The 22,350-nt window shown below is 43.5% G+C and overlaps 1 protein-coding gene across 3 annotated transcripts in view; it reads left to right on the top strand.

Annotated features, from left to right (window-relative positions):
• Positions 1-22,350, top strand: part of TMEM241 (transmembrane protein 241) — a 117,930-nt gene that overhangs the window by 3,621 nt on the left and 91,959 nt on the right. For all 3 annotated transcript variants that reach the window (XM_053664371.1, XM_053664372.1, XM_037134114.2), the window contains exon 3: positions 4,098-4,175. In XM_053664371.1, the coding sequence (XP_053520346.1) occupies positions 4,098-4,175 (78 nt within the window). The remainder of the gene's footprint in view (positions 1-4,097; positions 4,176-22,350) is intronic.

Genomic DNA, 22,350 nt, shown 5'->3' with positions numbered 1-22,350 from the left:
CAGGCTGTATATGAAAGTTTCTATAACATTATTCTGGAAGCATGAGTATTTCTTCTTCTCTCTGGTTATTTCATGAGCCCCAAATGGTATCACATTATTTTACTTGGCATTTTCAGATCATTCATGAATTGGACAGTTTTCTTATGTTTATTGCTCACTTATATCTTTTTTTCCAGTGAACTTCCTAATTGTGCCTTTTACCTCTTTACTTTTACAGGCATTTTAGTATTTTTCTTAGCAGTTTAATGAATTCTTCATATTTTAAGAGTGCCACCCACTTGTCCATTATGTTTTATTGGAACTTTTTTTTTGCAATTTGTTCTTTGCCTTTTTAAGTATTTTTATTATTTAAATATTTTCAAAAGTGACATCATAGAGAATTCATTGTTTGAGCATAAGATGAAAGGATAGAGAGAACAGGGAATAAATCCAGTGTGCGGTCTTGTGACCGAGGGAGGCTATTACTAGAACAAAACGGGAGAAGAGGATGGCTCCGGGCCGGCTAGTAGCCTGGGTATTGTAGGAGCAACACCCGCTTCTCTTCTTCCCCTCCCCTCCCCCATGTTTTCATTTTTTAAATGTTTGGTTTTTATGTAGAAAAATATATTGATTGTTTCTGTTGTGATCCACAATTGCTTCTGTGTTTATTCTTCTCCATCACAAGATTATGCTGATATTCACCTGCATTTTATTAAAGCTCTCTTCAGTTCTTGACCATTGTCTGTTTATTTTAGTGTATGTGCAATGTGAAGAATTCACTCCTCCCCTAACAGTTTCATTTACTCTGGCCCCATTGATTATGTTTTGTTGTATGATCCTTTGCCTGTGCACTGTTAATATAATATATAAAGTTATTTTTCTAGGGTCTATTTTTATTACCTTGATAATAAACACTTTTTTAAGCTTTTTTTTGAAATTATCTTGGTAATAAATCTCTTTTTTCTTCAATTTTTAAAAAACTTACCATTGACCATATATTTGTTTCGGGTGTGCAATGTAATATATAGACATATCTATAACATGAAGTGATCACCCAGATAAGTCCAGTACAGGGTCTATTTTTGAATTTGCCAACTTGTATGGAAAGTGGCTATGCTAAATTTTAAATATTATAGCATTTAAATATATGGGAGAGCTCCTCATCTCTCATTTTACTACTTTTTTAATATTGCACAAATGCAAACAAAAAAGCAGTGGCCCTGATCTTAATGTCAGACAAGGTTGACTTCAGGACGGAAATCATTAAACAAGTGAGGATAGCCATGTGTTATAATGCTGACACATGCAATTCAAAATGAAAATAAAATGGCGATGAGTGTCTGTACCACTCAGCCCGTTGGGCACCACCATGTATCAGACAAGAAGTGCAAGAAAACCAGGGGTAAATAGGAATGTACTAGTGGTAGGAGACAAACTTACTGCCATATTTCTGTGATAGTTCAATTGGACAAAAAAACTTTATGTATATATTAAGTATATTATTGATCACATGTGTATTTATGCTAAATATGTGTATATGTACTTATATGTGCTCCATAATATAATTAATACATAAATATCAAACACTTTCTCTTGAAAATAGAGATTATGTTCTTTTCTCAAATGCCCATGGAATATTCATTGTGAATACAGTGAGATACACAGTAGGGCAGAGTAACTCATTCTACAAATATTTATTGGGTGCATACTATGTGCCAGGCACTATTCTAGACACTTCTGGACATCAGTGAAGAAAACAAAGATCCCTGTCCTTGTGGAGCTTGCTTTTCTGTTTTGCCTATCCCTTAAATTTACCTGCAGTGCACCATACCCTCTATCCAGTTGTCTGACTCAGAGGCCTGATAGTGTCCTGGCCAGTATGGCTCAGTGGATTGAGCGCTAGCCTGTGAACCAAAGGGTCGCTGCTTCAATTCCCAACCAGGGCACATGCCTGGGTTGCAGGCCAGGTCCCCAGTAGGGGGTGCATGGGAGGCAACCACACATTGATGTTTCTTTCCCTCTCTTTCTCCCTCCCTTCTTTTCTGTCAAAAAAATAAAGAAAAGAAAAGAACCTTAGTATTTATTCTTGATTCCTCTGTCTCCTTTATCGGCTAACATGCAATTAACCACCTGGACCTCTTAGACATGGTTAGAATCTGTCCACGTTATTCACCCAGTTGCCCATTCCCTGGCCACTGTCATCTCTCAAATTACACTAACAACTTCCAACTTGCTTCCTGGCCCCTGAACTTGCTTTTCTCAAAGACACTCTCTCCTTTGGAAAGAGAGGGAGCTTTCCCAAATGGAATTCTTTGTTGTGGGGCTTTCCTGCATATTGGTGGAAGGTCAGCAGCATCCCTGGCTTTTACTCATCAGGTGCCAGTAGCAAGCCTCCCCTCCCCTGTTCCCAGTTCTGACAACCAAAACTGCCTCCAGATACTGCCACATAACCCCTGGGGAGGAAAACCATGTGTTTGAGGAACACTGCTCTCCACCAAGCTGCAGGAGGGCACAACCCATATCTGTGTGTTCTGCCTGTCTGTCAGTGAAGGCATCACAAAGGAGACTTAAAACTGGATCTTGTAGAATAAGCAGGTGTTCTTATTCTACACTGACACACTAGGAGATGGGAAGAACATTATGGGATAAGGGAGCAACGTGGGCAAACTCTTAGAAGCATGAAATGGCCCGGCACATTCCTGAGGCTTCCAGCTGTTCCTTGGGCCGGAATTTGTCTGCCTGGGGCAGACAGACAGGAGCTGGTCCTGGAGCGGGGTGGGTGCAAGTTCCAGAAGGCTCGTGTGTCACGCACAAATGACTTTATCCTGTAAGTCAGGGGTTCTCACCTGTGGTGTCCAATACGGAGGTGTGGCGTAATCATGTCTGAGTTAGTGTTTCAAGTCATAACTAAAAATAATTTTTTAATTTATGAATGATTCACCTAAAATAAAAAAAATTGGAATGTAACAGGATGAAGTGATGTTTATAGTTCCCCTCTCATTCATTTGGTGTTTTTCTCCACCTTCTGCAGTGGGAAAGCGGGGGATGTTTATTTTATAGCCCGTGCTCCCCCAGACTCGGCTGCTGAGGAAGCGTGCCTTACACGAGCTTCAAAACCCCGAGTGTACTGTGGCAGAAAAGAGGCTGAGAACTGCTACCTGCAGCCCTGGGAAGAATCAACCATTTTTATTATTTTATTAAATTTTTAAAAATTTATTGATTTTAGAGAGAGGAAGGAAGAGAGGGAGATGGAAGCACTGATTTCTAATTCCACTTATTTATGCATTTTTTGGTTGATGCTTGTTGTTGCCCTGACCAGGGATCGAACCCACAACCTAAGTGTATTGGGACGACGCTCTAACCAACTAAGCCCCTGGCCAGGGCAGCACTGACTATTTTTGAGCAAGTGAGTAGCACAATTAAGTTTGCATTTCAGAAAAAATCCTTTGGCGTCAAGGTGGAGGCTGGCTGGGGCGTGACAACTCCTGAGAGAGGGGACCAGTGCTGTGGTTCAGCCGTGGGGTGACGAAAGTCTGGAGTATGCAGAGGCGTAAGGGGTGGAAGGGAAGGCTTCAGTTTTGAGAACTGTTATGTGGATAAAAATCAATAGGACTTTGCAAGTAAATGAAGGAGGGGAGGGTGGAGGAACGGCTAGGATGACATCTAGTGTTCTGGGTTGGCTGATTAGGGATGGTGGGAGGTTGGTCAGCACGGGGAGGGAGAAGTTAAAGGTAATGTTTTAGGTGTGTTATATTCGGGAACTTGTGGAGGGTCTGGGTGAGGAGGGGGATTTGGGAATCATCAGTGCAAAGGCAATGGGAGAAAAAGGTGGCTGTGAGTGAGGTTGTGCAGGGGAAGTCTAGAATGAGAAGAATACCAATGCCGGCACTTAATGGTGCAGCTGGATTCAAGGGAATAAGTAGAAATTGGGAAGGACAGGTCTGAGATTGGGGCGATAAGTAGGGAGAGTGGGAGAAAAAAGTTGTAAGAGGGATTGGACGTGTTTATTTGTGTCGGTTGACAGATCTGGGGTTGGATGACTTTCGAGACCACGACACTATTAAATTCAGATTGGAAAAAAAATAAAACAAATTCAAAATGGCCTTTATTCTTTTCAGGTGGCAGACGTTAATTGGTGGACTTTTGCTTCATGTGTCCTGGAAGCTGGGCTGGGTGGAGATCAACAGCAATTCAAGGTAGACCCTCTTCTGTGCTTCATGAGTCATCCCTGCTTCCTTCCCACACTTCTTAATTTCTTAAGTTTTACATTGGGAAACACGGATGTCTGAGTTGTTTGGTCTCTTAGCTCCCTTCTACTCTTGAGATTCAATGATTTTATAATCAAACAGAACTCGAGCAGTGTTTTTTTCTGGTTAATAATGCCACAAATCTAATGTTAAAATTAGTTGAGATATGCAATATATGATACCAGATTAACTTTGCTTTCTTTTAGATCATAGGACTACTGTGAATGAATTTTTAAGTAAACTTTAAAAATTTTTAGTAAATTGCCCTGGCTGGTGTAGCTCAGTGGATTGAGCATGGGCCTGCGAACCAGACAATCGCGGTTCGATTCCCAGTCAGGGCACATACCGGGGTTGCAGGCTGGTTCCCTGTAGGCCAGTTCCCAGCAGGGGACACACAAGAGGCAACCATACATTGATGTTTCTCTCCCTCTCTCCTTCCCTTCCCCTCTAAAGATAAATAAAATCTTTAAAAAAATTTTTTTAGTAAATTTTTATCTTGAAATTATTTCCTTATAGAAGAATTAGAGATAGTATAAAGAACTTTCATAATCTTTACCAGATCCCCAAGTTATTATTTTATCACACTTTTATCATTTTTTTTCTTTTTCTATAACGATATAAAGCATTTGAGAGTAAGTTTCTGACTTCAGAGGAAGATGCTTTTCTTCTAAATTTTTTAGGGTGCGTTTTCTAAGAGCAAGGACACTTTTTTACTGACTAGAGTGTAGTCTGAAAAATCAGGAAGTTAATCATTGGTACAATACTATTATCTCATCTATAAACTATTTTCATATTTTGCCAGCTTTCTCAGTAATATCCTTTATAACCCTCTCCCTACCCCCATTCTGATCCACGGTCCAATTCATAGCATACATCACATTACCTGTTGATTCTATTAAGACAGCTTTTCAAATATATTGAAAAGAAATCTCAAAGGCTATGGCATTTTTCAGCCAAAATGATCATCTGAATTGGCTGTTCACTTCCTGCCTTATCTAGATAAATTCTCATGATTCTTTGAGAACATCATGCCTTGCCTGAAATGATGCCCAAAGTTAAAAGAAAATGAAGTTAAGTTTTATTTGAATAAGGTGAACATCCCAACTGAGTGATCCAGCCAAGTCGTTCGCCTCGACTTGTTTGATCCAGGTTATCTGCCCAGCTTCCCCCGTAGTCAGGTTAACCGCTTGATTGCAAAGTCATCCCTGTGCTTGGCACCCCGGAGAAGCTTTGGGAAAGTGTCCAGTATGCACATTACTAATCTTCTCCTGAAGATATAAAACTAGAGGACTTCCGCCAAGATGGAGGCATAGGTGGATGTGCCGTGCCTTCTCCCACAACCAAGATTAGAGAAAACTAAATATTAGCAACAGAAAACACAGCCAGAACACGGAAAATTGAACTTTTCGGAAGTCCATTAACAACAAATTCTTCAGCCTGACCGGTAAGGGGCGAAACCAGCGGCTGGCGGAGCGGGGTTGCACAGGAGGACTTGGCCAGACACACTCAGGCCCGCGGAATCCAGGAGCAGGGTCAGACCTAGTGAGCGACCCAGCGAGCAACCAGGCGAGCGACCACGGGGGAGACAGCCGGGCCGGGGCTGCGTGTTGACTGAGGTCGCGCATTTGTGCGAGGGTGGACAGGCGAGGAAGTGGGCGGTTGGACCAGGCCGGCAGGTCCCCACGGCAAGCGGCAGTGGAGGGCACTGCCATTTCCCTGCTCTGACCCCACCTCCACATACAGCGTCATAACCCAGCGACTCTGAGTGGCCCGGCCCAGGTGAACCACCTAAGGCACTGCTCCTCCGCACCCAGCTGTGAGAAGCGGCAGAGGGGTCGCCATTTCCCCGCTCTGGCCACGCCCCCACATACAGCGTCACAACCCAGCGACCTGGGAATCCAAGCTGCCGCTTCTCACACTTAAAGGGCCCGAACAGACCAAGAATGGCGCAGGAGGATCTCAGAGCCCCAGAAATAAATCTAAGCGATGAAGAAATAGCAAAACTCACAGACGCACAGTTTAAAAAATTGGTGATCAGGATCCTCACAGAACTGGTTGATTATACGGACAAATTAGACAAATATATGAAGGCGAAACTCATTGAAATGAATGGAATTGCACAGGACACCAATAGCAATGAAAAGGAAACTGGGACTCAAATCAATGGAGTGGACCAGAAGAAAGCAAATAATGGCCAAACAGAAAAGAGTCAAGAAGCAAGAATTCAAAGAAATGAGGAGAGGCTTAGGAACCTCCAGGACATCTTTAAACGCTCCAACATCCGAATTATAGGGGTACCAGAAGGGGGAAAGGCACAGCCACCAGTGGAAAACTTATTTGAACAAATAATAAAGGAGAATTTCCCCAATCTGGCAAAGGAAATAGACTTCCAGGAAATCCAGGAAGCTCAGAGAGTACCAAAGAAGTTGGACCCAAGAAGGAACACACCAAGGCACATCGTAATTACATTAGCCAAGATTAAAATGAAGGAGAGAATCTAGAAGCAGCAAGAGCTAAGGGGACAGTCACCTACAAAGGAGTCCCCATCAGACTGTCAGCGGATTTCTCAAAAGAGACCTTACAGGCAAGAAGGGGCTGGAAAGAGGTATTCCAAGTCATGAAAGCTAAAGACCTACAACCAAGATTGCTCTATCCAGCAAAACTTTCATTTAAAATGGAAGAACAGATAAGGTGCTTCTCAGATAAGATCAAATTCAAGGAGTTCATCATCACCAAGCCCTTATTATATGAAATGTTAAAGGGACTTATCTAAGAAAAAGAAGTTAAAGAAACATGAACAGTGAAAGGACAACAAACTCACAGTTATTAACAACCACACCTAAAACGAAAGCAAACTAAAAGGACAGCTAGATCAGGAGTGGAAACATAGAAATGAAGATCTCAAGGAGGGTTAGCAACAGGGGAGTGGGAGGAGGAGAAGGGGGGAGAAGGTACAGAAAATAAGTAGCATAGACAGTAGATAGAAAATAGATGGGGGGGGGGCAAGAATAGCATGGGAAATATAGAATCAAAAGGACTTGAGACACATGGTCATAAACTAAAGGGGGGGTGATGGTGGGGATGGGGGGGTAGGGTGGAGGGGAATAAAGGGGGAATAGAACAACTGTAACAGCATAATCAATAAAAAAAAAGTAAATAGTTAAAAAAAAAAGATATAAAACTAGAGAGGGAAAACTGGTATGAAGAGGCTTTATGAAGGAGAGGCTCCGGGAACAGAGGTGGGGATTAATTTCTCTTAGTCCATATGCCGAAGGAATATTCCACACAAGATGCTGAACTAATCCAAAGGAGTAGATCATTAAGTCATAATTTTGCATTTCCATGATATAGTGCCTTTAACTTGATAAAATAAAGATACTCTTGGGATTTTATATGTGATGTCACTTTTTACTCCATTGTTATTGTTGTTTAGTGAGAACTGGGTCTTCATTTAAATAAATGTGGGCCCTGAATTGACAAGGCCTGTGATAGTTCTAATGTTCCGATAGTTAAATAATGGAACATTCCAACTCTAAATGGTTGAATTTGTTCCTCCAAAGAAGCAAGAGATTAGACGAGAGTGAAGGAATTTGCTGTCAGATTTTGAGCTGGGGTGCGTAGGTCTTCCACTTTCACAGTGTTCCTGACCATAATTATCCTGTAATTTCTGATGTGAATTATTTCCTTATTAATAATAGTCTCTTAAACATTACCTTAGTCATGTTTCCTTAAAGCAATGCCATTGTTCATACCTAAAATTTTTTTGTATGTGGAATACATATGCCATAAAATTTACCATTTATTAACAGTTCTTAAGTGTACAATTCAGTATCACTAAGACATTCGCACTGTTTTGCAATCACTACCACTGTCCATTTCCAAAACTTTCTCACCACGCCCAACAGACATTCTGTCCACATTAAACAGTAACTCTCCATTCTCCCTTTCCTCCAGCCCCAGGTAAATTGCTGTTCTACTTTTGGATTCTATGAGTTTGCCTATGTTAGGTGCCCCATTTAAGTGGAATTGGACAGTATTTTGTCGTTTTGGAACTGGCTCGTTTCACTTGGCGTAATGTTTCAAGGTTCATCTATGTTGTAGCAAGTGTCAGAATTTCATTCCTTTTTTAAGGCCGAATATATTCTGTTGTATGTGTACAACATGTTGTATGTGTGCCACATTATATACCGCATTTTATTTATCCATTCATCTGTTTATAGAATTCTTCATACTTTTATTGCGATGGGGAATGACTAGTAGAACTGGATGAGGTCAGAGATTCTCAAGATGTTGTCCCTGAAAGAAGTGGTCCTCTGACAGTGAGACTTGGACACCCACTCGGTATCATTGCCCTTGAACTCACATGATGCCAGGTTTCACTAATCTCGGGAGATCCAGGATCACAGCCCATTCAGTCCTCTTGCTAAACTTTGAGATCTTTTCATCTCTATCCCTTGGACTTCCTTAGGTGGTTTCACAGCCATACACATGATGTGCGCTCACTTAGGCTTCTTGTCAAAACCTCAGTGCCTTAGAGTTATCAGCTGCTGTAGTGCTTAATAACTGTGGCACAGCTCGGAATTTCCAGTTATCAAAGGCCCTTGGTAAGGGAGCGTTACCAGATGGCAAAGAGCAAGGATATAGCAGTGGTGTCTCTTAGTATGGGCCTGGACTGGTTTGTGCTTGCCGTGGCTGCTGTTGCTTACTAGGCTTGGCTACCTGACGGTGTCATTGGAAACACGAGCCCAGCTTTGCTGTGTGACTGTGTATTTGTGCGGAGATGGCAGAGGTTGGGTTCTATGAAAAATGAAAACAGCAGCAGGAAGATGGTTGGAGTCCGCAAGCTCATCCTGGATTGGGGATTATAATAGTGGGGCTGGAGGGAGGGTCCAAAATGGGTACTTGGTGGCATATGCCACAGAGAGCACATTCAGACCGTCCTTATAGCCTGGAGCACAGCAGAATCCCCGATTCCCTCTCAGACAAGTTATAAAGCCAGGCACCATATTTCCTATGTCTCAAAGAGGCCACATCTGCTGCATCAGTCAGTCTCTGGCCACATCATGTTGACTCCACCAAGTAACCTGATGAAATCATTCTCTTCCAGGATATTTTCCTGGCAAACCGATTATTACCACCGAGTGTTGGGTGATGCCCTTGAAGGCTCTGTCTTGGGAAAGATAGGGCTGGTTCCCAGTTACAAGCTTGCTGTTCATTATATGGCAGCTACTGCTGTTGCCAAGCCATTGCAGAATGTTGACGTGGTTTTTCCAGCAGATGTTGAAGTCCTTGGCTGAGGCTTTCTGTATTTCCAAAACGTGATTCTAAAAGACCCTTCTGACCTTTATTTGGTAGATAGCACAGTGAGAATAGGGTGCTCTTTATGATATTCTTGAACCGCCGCTGATTTCACTGGAGTTGAAGACCTCATCTTCCAGATTCTGAATTACCAGGCTAGCTGCTTAATTAAAAACACTTTGAAAGTAATTTTTTTTAACCTTCTTGCCACTTTTAACTCTCAACCATTCAAGTATGAGAAGTCCGAAGTTAGAAATCTTGTTCCAAAACATCCCTGTGACCAGAGATTTTTTTTTTGAATCCTCACCTGAGGATATGTTTATTGACTTTTTTAGAGAGAGAGGAAGTGGGAGAAAGAGAGAGAGAGAGAGAAAGAGAAACATCAATGTGAGAGAGAAATACCTATTTCTTGCCTCCTGTATACAACTGGGGATTGAACCCACAGCCTTTTTTGTGTATGGACAAATGCTCCAACCAACTGAGCCTCCCAGCCAGGGCTATGGCCAGAGATTTCTAGCAGATGAGGGAGAAGCTCCCACCCATCTATTTTCCTTTGAAAGTTTTGTGGAGAACAATAACAAATATCTTTGATAAAATCCCCACATGAACTCAGCCTTGTCCCTAAAGAAATGAACAGTGAGACAATCAGAGTCTAGACTGTACTTCCTTTTAAGGTTTGGTTATTTGTTTTTAAGCGAGATAGCCCACCATCATCAAAACCACTGATGGTTGGAATGTCCCAAATATGTTTTAAGGTGTCTATCATTAATTTTGAGTGACTCTGGCAGTTTTTTTTTAAGATTTTATTTATTTATCTTTAGAGGGGAAGGGAAGGAGAGAAATATCAATATATGGTTGCCTCTTGTGTGTCCCCCCTGCTGGGAACAGGCCTGCAACCCAGGCATGTGCCCTGACTGGGAATCGAACCGCGATTGTGTGGTTCACAGGCCCGCACTCAATCCACTGAGCTACGCCAGCCGACCTACGCCAGCCAGGGCACTCTTGCAGTTTTATAAGAAGTCATCTTTGCTCACAGAGAAAGTTAACACTCAAATTCATGTGTTTTTGATGCTTCCCCTTGTTGTTTTCTCTCCAGAGGAATGCGGTAAGTATGTCTGTAGAAATGACTTCTGGTGGATAATAAAACCAACTCCCAAAACTTCCTCGGGAAACATGCTGAACAACACGAGGGGACATGATAAGGTCTGGCTGGTGCGGGTGAAGCGACTGTGGCAGTTCCCAGGGGGAGCGTCCACAGGACCGGGGGCGATTAAAGCAAGGGATTTTTTTCCCTGTTTCATTGAGGTACAGTTGACAAATAAAATTGGAAGATATTTACATTGTGTTGGGTTGGCCAAAAAATCTATATGGTTTTTTTCTGTAAAATAAGAGAGACATTTTTCGTTTTCACCAATAACTTTACTGATATGGACATTTTGAGTATGTTGGCTATCTCCTGTGTGGTATGACGTTGATTGTTCTCAATTCAAGTCTCAGTTTGATCGCTGTCAACTTCAACTGTCTAGCCCAACTGTGGAGCATTGTCCAACGAAAAATCTCCAGCATGAAACTTCGCAAACCACTTTTGACACTTTCGATCAGTCCCAGCACCTTCTCCATACACTGCACAAATCTTTTTTGTGTGTGTCAGTTGCATTTTTACCTTTCTTGAAATAATAAAGCATAATATGCTGAAAATGTTGCGTATTTTATTCCATCTTCGGTATTTAAATGGCTATACAAAAATTCACCAATTTTGAGATTCTTTTTTAAATGCACACTGATATGACAGCTGTCACAATACAATCTAACAAACTTGTTTCGAATGAAGTGAAAGACAACTGAGCGCTACTACAGACATCTTACAGAAAAAACACAAACTTTTTGACCAGCCCAACACTTTGTGGTGCTTTGATATATGTATATATTGTAAAAGATTTCTACCGACTAGTTGATGAACATGTCCACCACCTCACATCTTTATCCTTTCATAGTAAGAACATTTAAGGTCTACTCTCTTAGCAAATCCCAGTCGTATGACAGTGTTATCAACTGCAGTCACCGTAGGTCTCAGACCCTGTTTATCTCGTAGCTGAAACTTTGTGCCCTTTCCCATCCCCCCTGTTCCCCCTCCCCCCAGCCCCTGGCAACCACTTTGCTACTCTGTTTCTATGAGTGACTTTTTTTCTCATTTCAGATTCACATGTAAGTGATACCCTGAAGTAGTATATTTGTCTTTCTCAGGACAGGATTTTTGACGTCTGATACCTGCAGGTCATGCTTGTACCTCCTTGTGCCTAGGAATCTACTGGACTTGAGCTTTATTATTGATCACACTGCAGGTCCTTGTCAGCCTGTGTCAATCAGCACAGCCCTCTCTGGCCTCCTCGCAGGCTGCGGGGCGCTGTGAAATGTAACACTCCCCAGACCTGAGGCAGGAGGCGAATGACTTGCACATTAGTTTGGATCTTTAGTCACTGTGGACTGTGTGCTGGCAAGGTGCTTGTACTGGAATTTCTTTTCTCATATATATTAGAAATGAGATCCGTATGTCCACTAGCCTGCCTCACTTATTTTTCAGGGACCCGGGAGACTTATATTTTTTTACTCTTTTCTTTTTTGGTCTCTGTCTCTTAGTACTGGTGTCTTCTCTGCTCTGTGCTGTCCCTTCAACCTGTCTCCAAAGGCTCACAGCACACCAGCCTTGGCCGTCTCTGGGACGGCCGAGGGGCCTGGGGTTGCGGGGAGGGGAACTGACCTGTGACGGCTGCAGGTGGCAGGTTGAGGGCTGCAGCAGGGACCAGGCTGGAACAACAGAAGGATAATAGTGGTTTTCAGACAGGACACTGTTGGGATTTGGGAACTGGTTTCTTTGAGGCCCTTGTTGGGCCTTCAGAGATTGTCAGAACCTCACTAAAGGTGACATTTCAGCACAAAATGGGGTTACCTGTTGAGAATCTCCATCCAGTAAATGAAGTGGGAAATGCAAAGAAATGATGATTCTGAGTGGGAAGAACCACTAATGAAAGTGTCCTGAAAAATTGAACTTTCCAGAAAAAATATGGTAACAGGGTCCCTTCTGTTTAGCCAGGGACACTGCCTCATGTATGAAGCCTTGGGCACCCCAGCTTGTGACCTTCCAGAGGCTGGGACTCAAGCTGCCCTACTTTAAATCAGGAGTCAGCAAGCAAGAGACAGAGAATAAATATTTCAGGCCTCATGGGCCACACAGCCTCGGTCACTCAACTCTGCATTTGTCGCACGATGCAGGCGTGGATGGTATATAAGCAGGCAGCAATGGTTGTGTACAAACAAAATGCTCTGTTCAGAACCAGGAAGCAGGAAGAGAGTTGGCTCATGGGCTGTGGCTTGCTTACTCTCAGTTATGCTGTGTGACAAAGAGCACCGTCACAGGGTTCTTGGGTTCAAGTAACATGAGGGTTGAAATTTGTCAAGGGTATGTGGCCTTTTGTGAGTCAGAGGAAGAGTAAAGCAGGGAGAAGAAAGGTCTAAGAAAAGGAAGAAGGAAGGAGAAAAGGGAATAGGACTCTTAGGGGACCACATTCACCAGTAATGGACGGAAAAAAAAGAATTGTTAGGTATCTTCTGTGAGTCTTGAGTTATATCTAGAAGTCCTTGTAAACTATAAAACAAATCTTGACTTTACAATTGTAAGGCATGACTGTTTAGGCATTGCCAACAGTCAGCATGTGAACCTTGGTATCTTGGTTGCTTGTTGCCTTCATGTTTGGAAACAGCTTATAAGTCCACTGGGTGTCAGTATAACACGCAGAATTTTCAAGAATTCAGCTCAAGAAGCCGTTCTGGCACTCCTGATCAGATAAACTGTTCTCAGGGAGCAGATGTTCCCTCAATAATGCATGCTGTATTTGAAAAACAAGTGATTTAATTTAATTAGCCTTCATCTCGATAATAACAGTTCTATAAGTCACGCCAACATTTGACGTGCTTCTTGTAAAATGTTTTGTTCATCAGGGTTCTCAGGGACGGTAGAGTGTGTGCAACAAAAAGCGAGTCCACAGCTCAAACAAGACACAACATTTGTGCTTATAAGTCTACGAGATATAAATCATAAGCCCTGTAAGAATAATTATGTGTCAGCACAATTTTCAAACCAGACCCTGTGTCAAGTAGTCCTTCAACAGGGGCTGCAGTCTGCAATTGTATGGTCTGTAATCTTTCCCCCTAGGGCAGGGGTGTCAAACTCATTTTCACCAGGGGCCACATCAACCTCACGGTTGCCTTCAAAGATCTGAGTGTAATTTTAGGACTGTATAAATGTAACTACTCCTTAACTAGGAGCTCGGTGCTGCTGCCGGGTAGAAACAAGGTCCCGGCTGGATAAAACAAGGTGGAGGGCTGCATTCAGCCCTCGGGCCTTGTGTTTGCCACCTGTGCCCTAGGAGTTTCTGTGAGACCCATTTCCACACACACGCACACACACACTCACTGGCCCAGCTGCTCCCCAAAGGCCCATGCACCACAGAGATCCCAGGTGCTGCCAGGACCACCTCAGGGTTTGGTTTCAACTTTTTTCCTTTGTTGGCACAAAGGGCAATGTAAGAAAAACCAGCATGGGAAGTCCAAGTGGTGCCACCTTGTGAATGAAAGTTAGGGAGAGAAGGAGTGCTTTAATAAATAGTATGTGCCTTCTTTGTTCCTATTGTGAATGCCATTGGCTATTTTAGAATCATACAGAGTTAGAGATATAAAGGAGGCTGTCTTAATCAGTGAGGGCTGCTATAACTAAAATGCCGTAGAGTGGTGGTTTAAACAACACAAATTTATTTCTCATGGTTCTGGAGACTGGGAAGTCCAAGATCAGGGTGCCAGCTGGTTGGGTTCTGGTGAGGGCCTCTTCTTGGTTTATAGATAGCTCTTCTCTCTGGGGGTCTTCTTATAAGGACACCAATTCCACCATAAGAGCTCTACCCTTATGAGCTACGTTTCCTCCTGAATGCCCCTGCTCCAAATGCCATCCAGAGTTAGGGTTTCAACATGTGATTTTGTGGGGACACAAACATGTAGTTCACAGTGGAGGGTGAGTTGGTATAACCTCTGGTATGGGGGGGGAGGCTCTGCCTGCAGAGTCGTCTGCCCCCCCCCCCCCCCCCGGCCATCACAGATGAGAATGAGTCTACCAGGACAAGATGGGCTTGGGGAGGAGAGGTGGCCAATCTCTCCAAGGAGAAGGGCCTTGAGCCTATTCCTCAATGGGCTTTTATTCGTTTATCTTGCACAGGAATACAGGTAAAGCTCATCAATTATTGTCAGGCAGTAAGGATGAAACAATAGATAACATTTAAAGTACTATGAGGGCTTACTTTGAGTCAGGGTCAGATAACTAAAGAGCCAGGAAACTTTGGGAAACAACTGATTTTATGCTTGGGCCCTTATCAGAAAATTGAGGGAATTCTTAGCAAAGCAGGTTTCTCAGGATTTTATACATTCTTTTTTTAGGCCCGATTGCCCAGGGAACTGGCTGTTCCTGTCCAGGGCTGCACCACCCTCTGGCATTGTTTCAAGTTTAAGTCAGGTGGGGGAAGTAAGGCAGCCAAGAGATTAGGAGACTTCTCACAGATGGAATGAGGACTCAGGTTTTGTCAAAGCTGAGGGGCAAGGGTCCATCACCCCCTTTTTCTGTGGCCCCCCAAGTCCCTCCCTGAGGGCCTCTTCATGACCATGCCTGTCTTAGGCACATTCCTCCCTTGAGGAATCTTACCAGTCATTGCCTAACCAGTCATCTGCCTGGGACCAAGTAGGGTGAAGTAAAAAGGGGCAGAGGTGGCACCCCTACAAGGAAGATAAGTTTTGTTTCCTTAGTGGCTTATGGTCCCAAAGTCTCTTACTCAGCCTTAGCCACGGGGATTTACAGCTTCTGAAACCAGACAGAGCAGTTCCCAACACTCTGGAAGGCAATTTTATAACCAGTCACACACGTGGTGCATGTATCTTTGAATAGCAGTTGCACTTGTGGGAACTTACCCTGAATATTGCAAAAACATCATGAATGTAAGAAGAGAATAGATTCAAGGATAACCATTACAGCATTAGAATAGTGAAAAATAGGATTAACTTAAATGTGCAGCAGTAGCTCAGTATTAAATAATTTATAAATTGTGAATTTTTTTTTGATGAGGAAAGGTGGTAAGCAGATTATAAAGCAATATATGCCGTAGGACCCCATTTTAATGGAAGTGCTTTTATATGGGCATGTGGCATTGTTCGGAGGGAGACATAGCAAGGTCTTAACAGTGGTTATTTTGGGTAGTGGGCCTTGTAATTTTAATATTTTTCTTGATGACCTATTTTCAATATTTTATAGCATGGATAGGTACTACTTCTTAGTAAGACCATCGATACAATATACAGATGATGTATGATAGAATTGTACAGCTGAATTTTATATGATTTTATTCACCAATGTTACCCCAATAAATTGAATAAGAAAAGAAAAAGATAAATTATTATAAAAAATAAAATAGCCTCCATTCTAACTTTCTGAGTTCATGCCTATTGAAGAAAAACAGGTTTGCTTGTTTTTTAATGCAGTTAGTTTTTTGTTGTCATAGTTAGAGGATGTAACATGAACGTTACAAATGTTTATTGAATTTGAAACTGTTTGAATTCCCCATAAGTGCCATTCGGAGAGCCAGCTGGCAGGAGGTAGGTAATTTTTGCTCTCACCCCTGCCCTCGAAAACCGAAAACCGAGTAGCTGTAAGCACCAGTGATTCTGTTCAGGGCGTGAGGAAAGCAGACGGGGAAATGTGAGTTAGGGCCACGACCGGAGTCTCCTGATATATTTTGTTGCTGTTGTTTTCCCCTTGAACCAATCTAGAGGGAGAAGGGTAAGTTACAAAAATAATACATGTTGACTTATTCAACCAATATCTGAGGTCCCGTTATGTATATACCAGGCATTTTCCTCAGTGCCGGGGGTGCCCGATGAACCAAGCAGACCAAAATCTTTGTCCTCAACTAGCTCATATTCTGAGGGAAGTGGACAGACAAGACACGAATGCAAATGGCAATATATGCTGTTTCAGAGGGTGGTAAGTGTGGAGACGAATAATGCCGGGTGAGGGGATAGATGCGTGTGCCGTGTGCCCGTGCCCATGGTGTGGCTGGCGGCCTCTATTTTGTATGTGGTGGGTAAGAAGGACTCATGAACAGGATTACTTTGTGAGCAGGGACCTGAATGTGTGACAGAGTGGGCCGGGCAGGTGGCTGGAGGCAGAGGGTTCCAGGCAGAGAAAGCAGCCGCAAACCCTGAGGCGCTGGCGTCACTGGTGAACAGCGAGGGGGCCAGAATGCTTTAGTCCACTTGTAGATGAAAACAGTTTGAATACCTCTAAACACCTCAGAGAGTATTTTTAAGGCTTTTGATAAGTGTAGCCAAGTAGTTTATACACACCCTCCAGAAAGATACCAATTTGTATCTCACAGCCATGAAGGAATTGATTTCATGAGCCTCATATTAGATACTAGAAAAACTTCCTAGTCTTGGAAAAAAACCTTGATAAATCATTGTCTTAATTTAAAGTTCTTTTATTATTAGGATTATTAGGGAGGTTGGATAACTCTCTATATGTTTATTGGCCATTTATATTGTGTGCGTGTGAGAGAGAGAGCGAGACATGTAAAATGACCTGGTTTGTCCACCAACTTTTTCTTTTTTCTGCTTTGTTATTTTATTGTTTATTCTAGTACAGTTGTCCCAAAGTTTTCCCCTTTTACCGCCCCCTCCACCCAGCTCACCCTTCTCACTCACAGTCAAATCCCTTTGATTTTTTTTTCTTTTGGGGAGTTGATTTTTTTCTTATTGATTTGTGAGTTCTCGTTATACATTAAGGACATTAAACTCCAGCCTGTTTTATATGTTGCCAATATGTTTTCCTGGTTTGTTATGGTTTGTGAATTATCTCTCAATTTTCTTTATGGTGTCTTTGGCTTTTTTATGAAGGTGGGTCTAACAGTGTTCCTTAATGGCTTCTGTCTGGGGCTGTGTGTAGAAAAGCCAGAGGAGAACATTTATTGAGTGTTATTGTTTTTCAAGTGCCACTCACTGCCCCAAATACTGCATATTCATCCTCTTGGCTTGTCTTCTCAATAGCAGTCTGAGCATTATTATCCCCATTTTATAAATGAAGAAACTAAACTGAGTGCTTATTGCAAACTAGCTTTAGATTTGGGATATGAATCAACTAGCTTTAGAGTTGGGATATAAACCTTCTGTGTGAAAGTTAGCCTGACCATAAAGGCACATTCTTTCCACTGCACAAAACCTCCGCTCTATGCTTCTGCCCCCCACCCCAGATGACCTAGATGACCCTTAGGTGACCCCTGCCTTGGATTACCTGGCATGGAAGAAAGGGCACAGCCCAGAGAAATGTGTGAAGTCTGTCTGTCCCTTAGAGCTACTGGTTACAGTTAGTCATCTAATTGATGGGACGTTCCTTGGGAGTGAAGAGCTACTTATTCTTTCCAGTGATGTGTGTAACCATGTCATCGTTGTAAGATCATACTCTCCAGTGCCCCAAACCAGGTATGATTTCCATCTGTTATTACTGTTCAGTTACAGTGCCTGAGAGCTAACTAGGATTTTATAGTTTTATTTCTTTCTGAAGAAATGATGTTTTAAAAATATGCCAAGATGGCAAAAGCACAAAGAAGCCCCACTGCCCTTATAGCTCATGTTGTTACCTTGTTTCCACACGACTGCAAAATAGGGCATCTGATCTCCCTGGGTGACTGCCGAAAGGTCTGACCCCTCTGGGTTGTGACGGCACATTAACAGTGGTGGAAACCTTGTAAGGCGGAACGCCACATTCTAGTTCCTGAAGCTGCAAGTGGAAACGATCGCTCAGATTGTGTTAATGCAGCTGCCAGTTGGCCCACTGCTCGCAGCAGAGCAGGTTCTCATCGGAGGGAGGCCTGGTGGTGTGCTCCCGTGACTGCCGCTCCGTTCACTGCCCGTCCGTGCCGCTAGCTTGTAAATTTCATAAGCTCAATGTTGCCTACAGTTTGGGAATAAGCAGTTAATGAAGAATACGTTTGTGACAAAGTCTTACCAAATCTTAAGAGACTCTTATTGCTGAGAATACTGGACCAAGGGGGGGGAAATTATGTTGAACAGAATACATTTGAATTTTATCTTCAGAACCAGGGGGTAAGGGAATACTGGAACATCACATGTAAGATACATTTAATAGTGTGTTCTTGCTCACTGGAGAACAGGGGAAGGTTCCCAGACCCTGTCGTCCAATTCTCTACTCACCCCTCAAGTTCATAATATTCAAGACTGAGTTAATTATTTCCCCAGTCAGATCTCGTCCAGTTTTTCTTATGTTGGTGCACCACCGTCCACCCATTTTCACGTTGGAAGCCTGGAAGTCATTCTCAGTGTCTGCTCTGAGAGGAGGAGACAGTAGAGATTATCACCAAGTTCTATTGATTTCTCAGGTTGGTCCGTTCTCCCCACCTCCACCTTCTCCTCTCTGGCCCACTGCAGTGTACGCCTAACTGGCCTCCTGCCCTCACATTTCTAACCCCATTTCAATCTGTTCTCCACACTGTAGCTAATATTTCCAACATGCAAATTAGATTGTACAAGGTCTGTACAGAAAAAGTCCAGTCATTGTTAATATAACAAGAAGAGTTTGTGCAACATCAATGTAACCTGACAGCCAAGGAGAGTGGACTGGAATGCACACAAGTGAACAATGACAACCTCACTGTACTAGTCAGTGGGGGCAGTGGGCACTGTTGAGTGAGCATGTGCACTCTGTGGCTGCTGCACTCAAAATGACTGAGCGAGTAGGGCAATTAATCTGCATCAATTTTGCGTAAAGCTTGAACATTCCTCTGCGGAAACTATTTGGATCATTCAGAAGCCTTGGCCATGGGCAACTTGTGATTGGCAGCTTCATCAGGACAATGTGCTGACTAGTGCAGAGTTTTTTGGCAAAACATCAAGTCACCCAGGTGACTCAGACCCCCTACAGCCCAGATTTGGCAACCCGAGACTTCTGGCTTTTCCCAGAACTAAAATCACCTTTGAAAGGGAAGAGATTTCAGACTGTTGATGAGATTCAGGAAAGTATGACCGAGCAACTGATGGCGACTGGGAGAACTGTGTGAGGTCCCCAGGTGCCTACTCTGAAGGGGACTGAAGCACAGGAAGTTTGTACTCTTTCAGGTGACAGCTTTACAGCAAATGCCATACACATCATCGAACTGGTAGAAAGCATTTTCAGTGCAAATGTAGAAAGGGCCCACATGCCCACCAGGAAAGTTTCAAAATGTTCAATTTGCTTGTATTAAGCAGAGTATTCCGAGGAGATTTCTGAAGGCTTTGGTGATGTTGTCCACATTATAGATGATGCAAAGCCCCTCTGTGCTGGACACAACAGTGGTCTCTCATTTTATCTTGCCAGCTCTCACTGGCTGAGAGGCATGGGCTTTTTTAATGTCATCCCAGGCCTTAAGTTTCTTAAGAAGAAAAACAGCCTTCTTAGTTTCTCGTAGGCTTCAATTTTATCTTCAGCCACCGAAGAAAGTTCAGGAACTTCCTCAATATGATGACCTTTAGACATGGTCAGTGCTGGAAGTGCCGAGGTAGCCGGGACAGAGCGGATGGCATATCACTTCTGTGTTGTGTCCACTCTGCTATGCCAAGGGCACCAGCTTTTGGTTGGTGCGAACACCCGGCCCCGTGATACATTTTTCCAAAAGCACTGTGGCCAGAACGACGAGTCTCACCTTGAACTCTGGGAATTCAAGGCCCAGCTCTGCCAGTACTCCACATCTCGGCCCTGGCTTCATGACCTGCCAATTGACTGACAGCACAGAGCTGGCTGTTGTTTTTGCTTAAGTCAGTGCAAACAAAGTTCACAATATCTGGTCGGATGGGGGCCTGGAACACAGCAGGCAAAGTGACGTGTTGTCCAGTGATGCCCCCTTTTCAGAGTGCACTGATGGCACTCGCCGGGGCGTGGAGAGGAGAGGGCCGAACTTCTCTCAGCCCGGTGGCTCCCACAGGAAAGCAAAACAATTTTAAATTAAGATGTAGAATTATGTATTAATTTGCTAATCTTTTGGTAAGGCTTTTCTTTTATATATGAATTGTCAACTAGTATTCTCTTGACTCTTTTCTTGCATAAACAACACTTCACATTTACTCTGATTTTTATTGAAATGAGAACTTTGATGCTTTGAAACAATATGTGTGCAGAATCTGTCTCAATTTTTCATGATTTTTTATTTTCTCTCTATCCTTTTATACTCATCTTGTCCACACCTGGTTCGGTAGCAGTTTTTCTAGTGATTCACATTTGTTATTGTTTCTAAGATTTTATTTATTTATTTTTTAGGGAGAGGGGAAGGGAGAGAGAAAGAGGAGAGAAACGTTGATATGTGAGAGAGAAACATTGGCCAGCTGCCTCTCACATGCCCCCAAGTGGGGACCAGCCCGCTAACCAGGCGTGCGCTCTGACCAGGTATCAAACTGGTGACCTTGTGGTTTGCGGGACGACACCCAACCCTCTGAGCTACACCAGTCAGGGCTTGCATTTGTTATTCTTAATACCATTTGTAGTTTATGTTGGTGTGTGGTGGAGGAAGGCAGTTGTCCCACTGATAAGAGATTGGGAGCTGGGCCTAGAAATGGCTCTGCAACCAACCACGTCTGCAGGTGCCTGAAGTTCTACCATTAGTGCAGGTTGCTCTGCGTCCACCTGAAGACGGGCCCTCAGGGAGATGATGGGGCAGCACACAGGCATGCGTGCCCGGCCGGCCTCAGAGTCCCCAAGTGCTCACACAGCTGCCCTGTAGCGTCTATCTCGCAGACGTTTCTTTGATCCAACTAGACCTGTGCATATTTTTTGTAGTTAAATTTATGTCTTTGTCTTTTCAGGGAGAAGGGTTAAATACATGATGTTCCCTAGCCATGCTTTCTTTGTCTCCTGTCTGTGGCTGCTCAGATACCCTGATGTCCCTTGGAGTACATGACGCGGCAGGAGCTTTCTTTGTTCCAGAGGGAATGGAGCACGAATGTCTGGGGCCTCACTGACCTCGCATTCCAAGGTCCCGGGCCTGCTGCAGCTCAGCCAGCTGCCTCTTCACCCAGCGCCGTCTTCCTTCCTTCCTCATCAGTGCTCCCTGCAGAATAGCTCTGGGCTTCCTTCCGGTGCGCAGTGGGCCATGGGCCTGGATCCTGTCTCTGTTGACCCTTACCGTCCCATGGAAAGACCTTTTCCTAGAAGAGAAGCACTTGGCTGGTGTTACATTTGACCCATCGGGTTAGAGGATAGCATCTCCCTGTTTCTGTTCACCTCTTGGTTGGAAGTGCAGACATCCATTACTGCAACAGGACCGGTGATGCTCCGCAGATAGTTAGCTGTTTGGTCTGCTCCCAGAGCAAGCGCATGTTGTGTTTGCTGCCATTAGGTTATGAGGTCCTTGAAGCTAAGGTATAAAAGGGTGGTTAAAATCTGGGGCTTTAGCATCAGGCAGTCAGTCCTGAATTCAAATTCTGGCTTTGCCATCACCAACTCTTCCGACCATAGGAGAATTACTTAAACTCTTTGTGGCTCGATTTCCTCATCTGCGCAGTGGGGATCATAACCATGATACTTTCTTCAGGAGACTGTTACACAGATTTTTAAAAGGTGAGGTGCAGAAAACATTGAGCACAGTGTCTGGTTTGTAGCTCGTGCTACAATGCCCAACAAATGTCAACGGTGATGTCGCTGTTAAGAATAATTATGGTGCTGTCAGCACCTTCCAAGTTGCTCTAAGAGTTT

The sequence above is a fragment of the Artibeus jamaicensis genome, unplaced genomic scaffold (genome assembly GCF_021234435.1).
Source record: "Artibeus jamaicensis isolate MK-2021 breed Jamaican fruit bat unplaced genomic scaffold, CSHL_Jam_final contig_354, whole genome shotgun sequence".
NCBI lineage: Eukaryota > Metazoa > Chordata > Mammalia > Chiroptera > Phyllostomidae > Artibeus > Artibeus jamaicensis.
The sequence above is the reverse complement of the archived record's forward strand: the minus strand, read 5'-3'. Positions and strand labels throughout refer to the sequence as shown.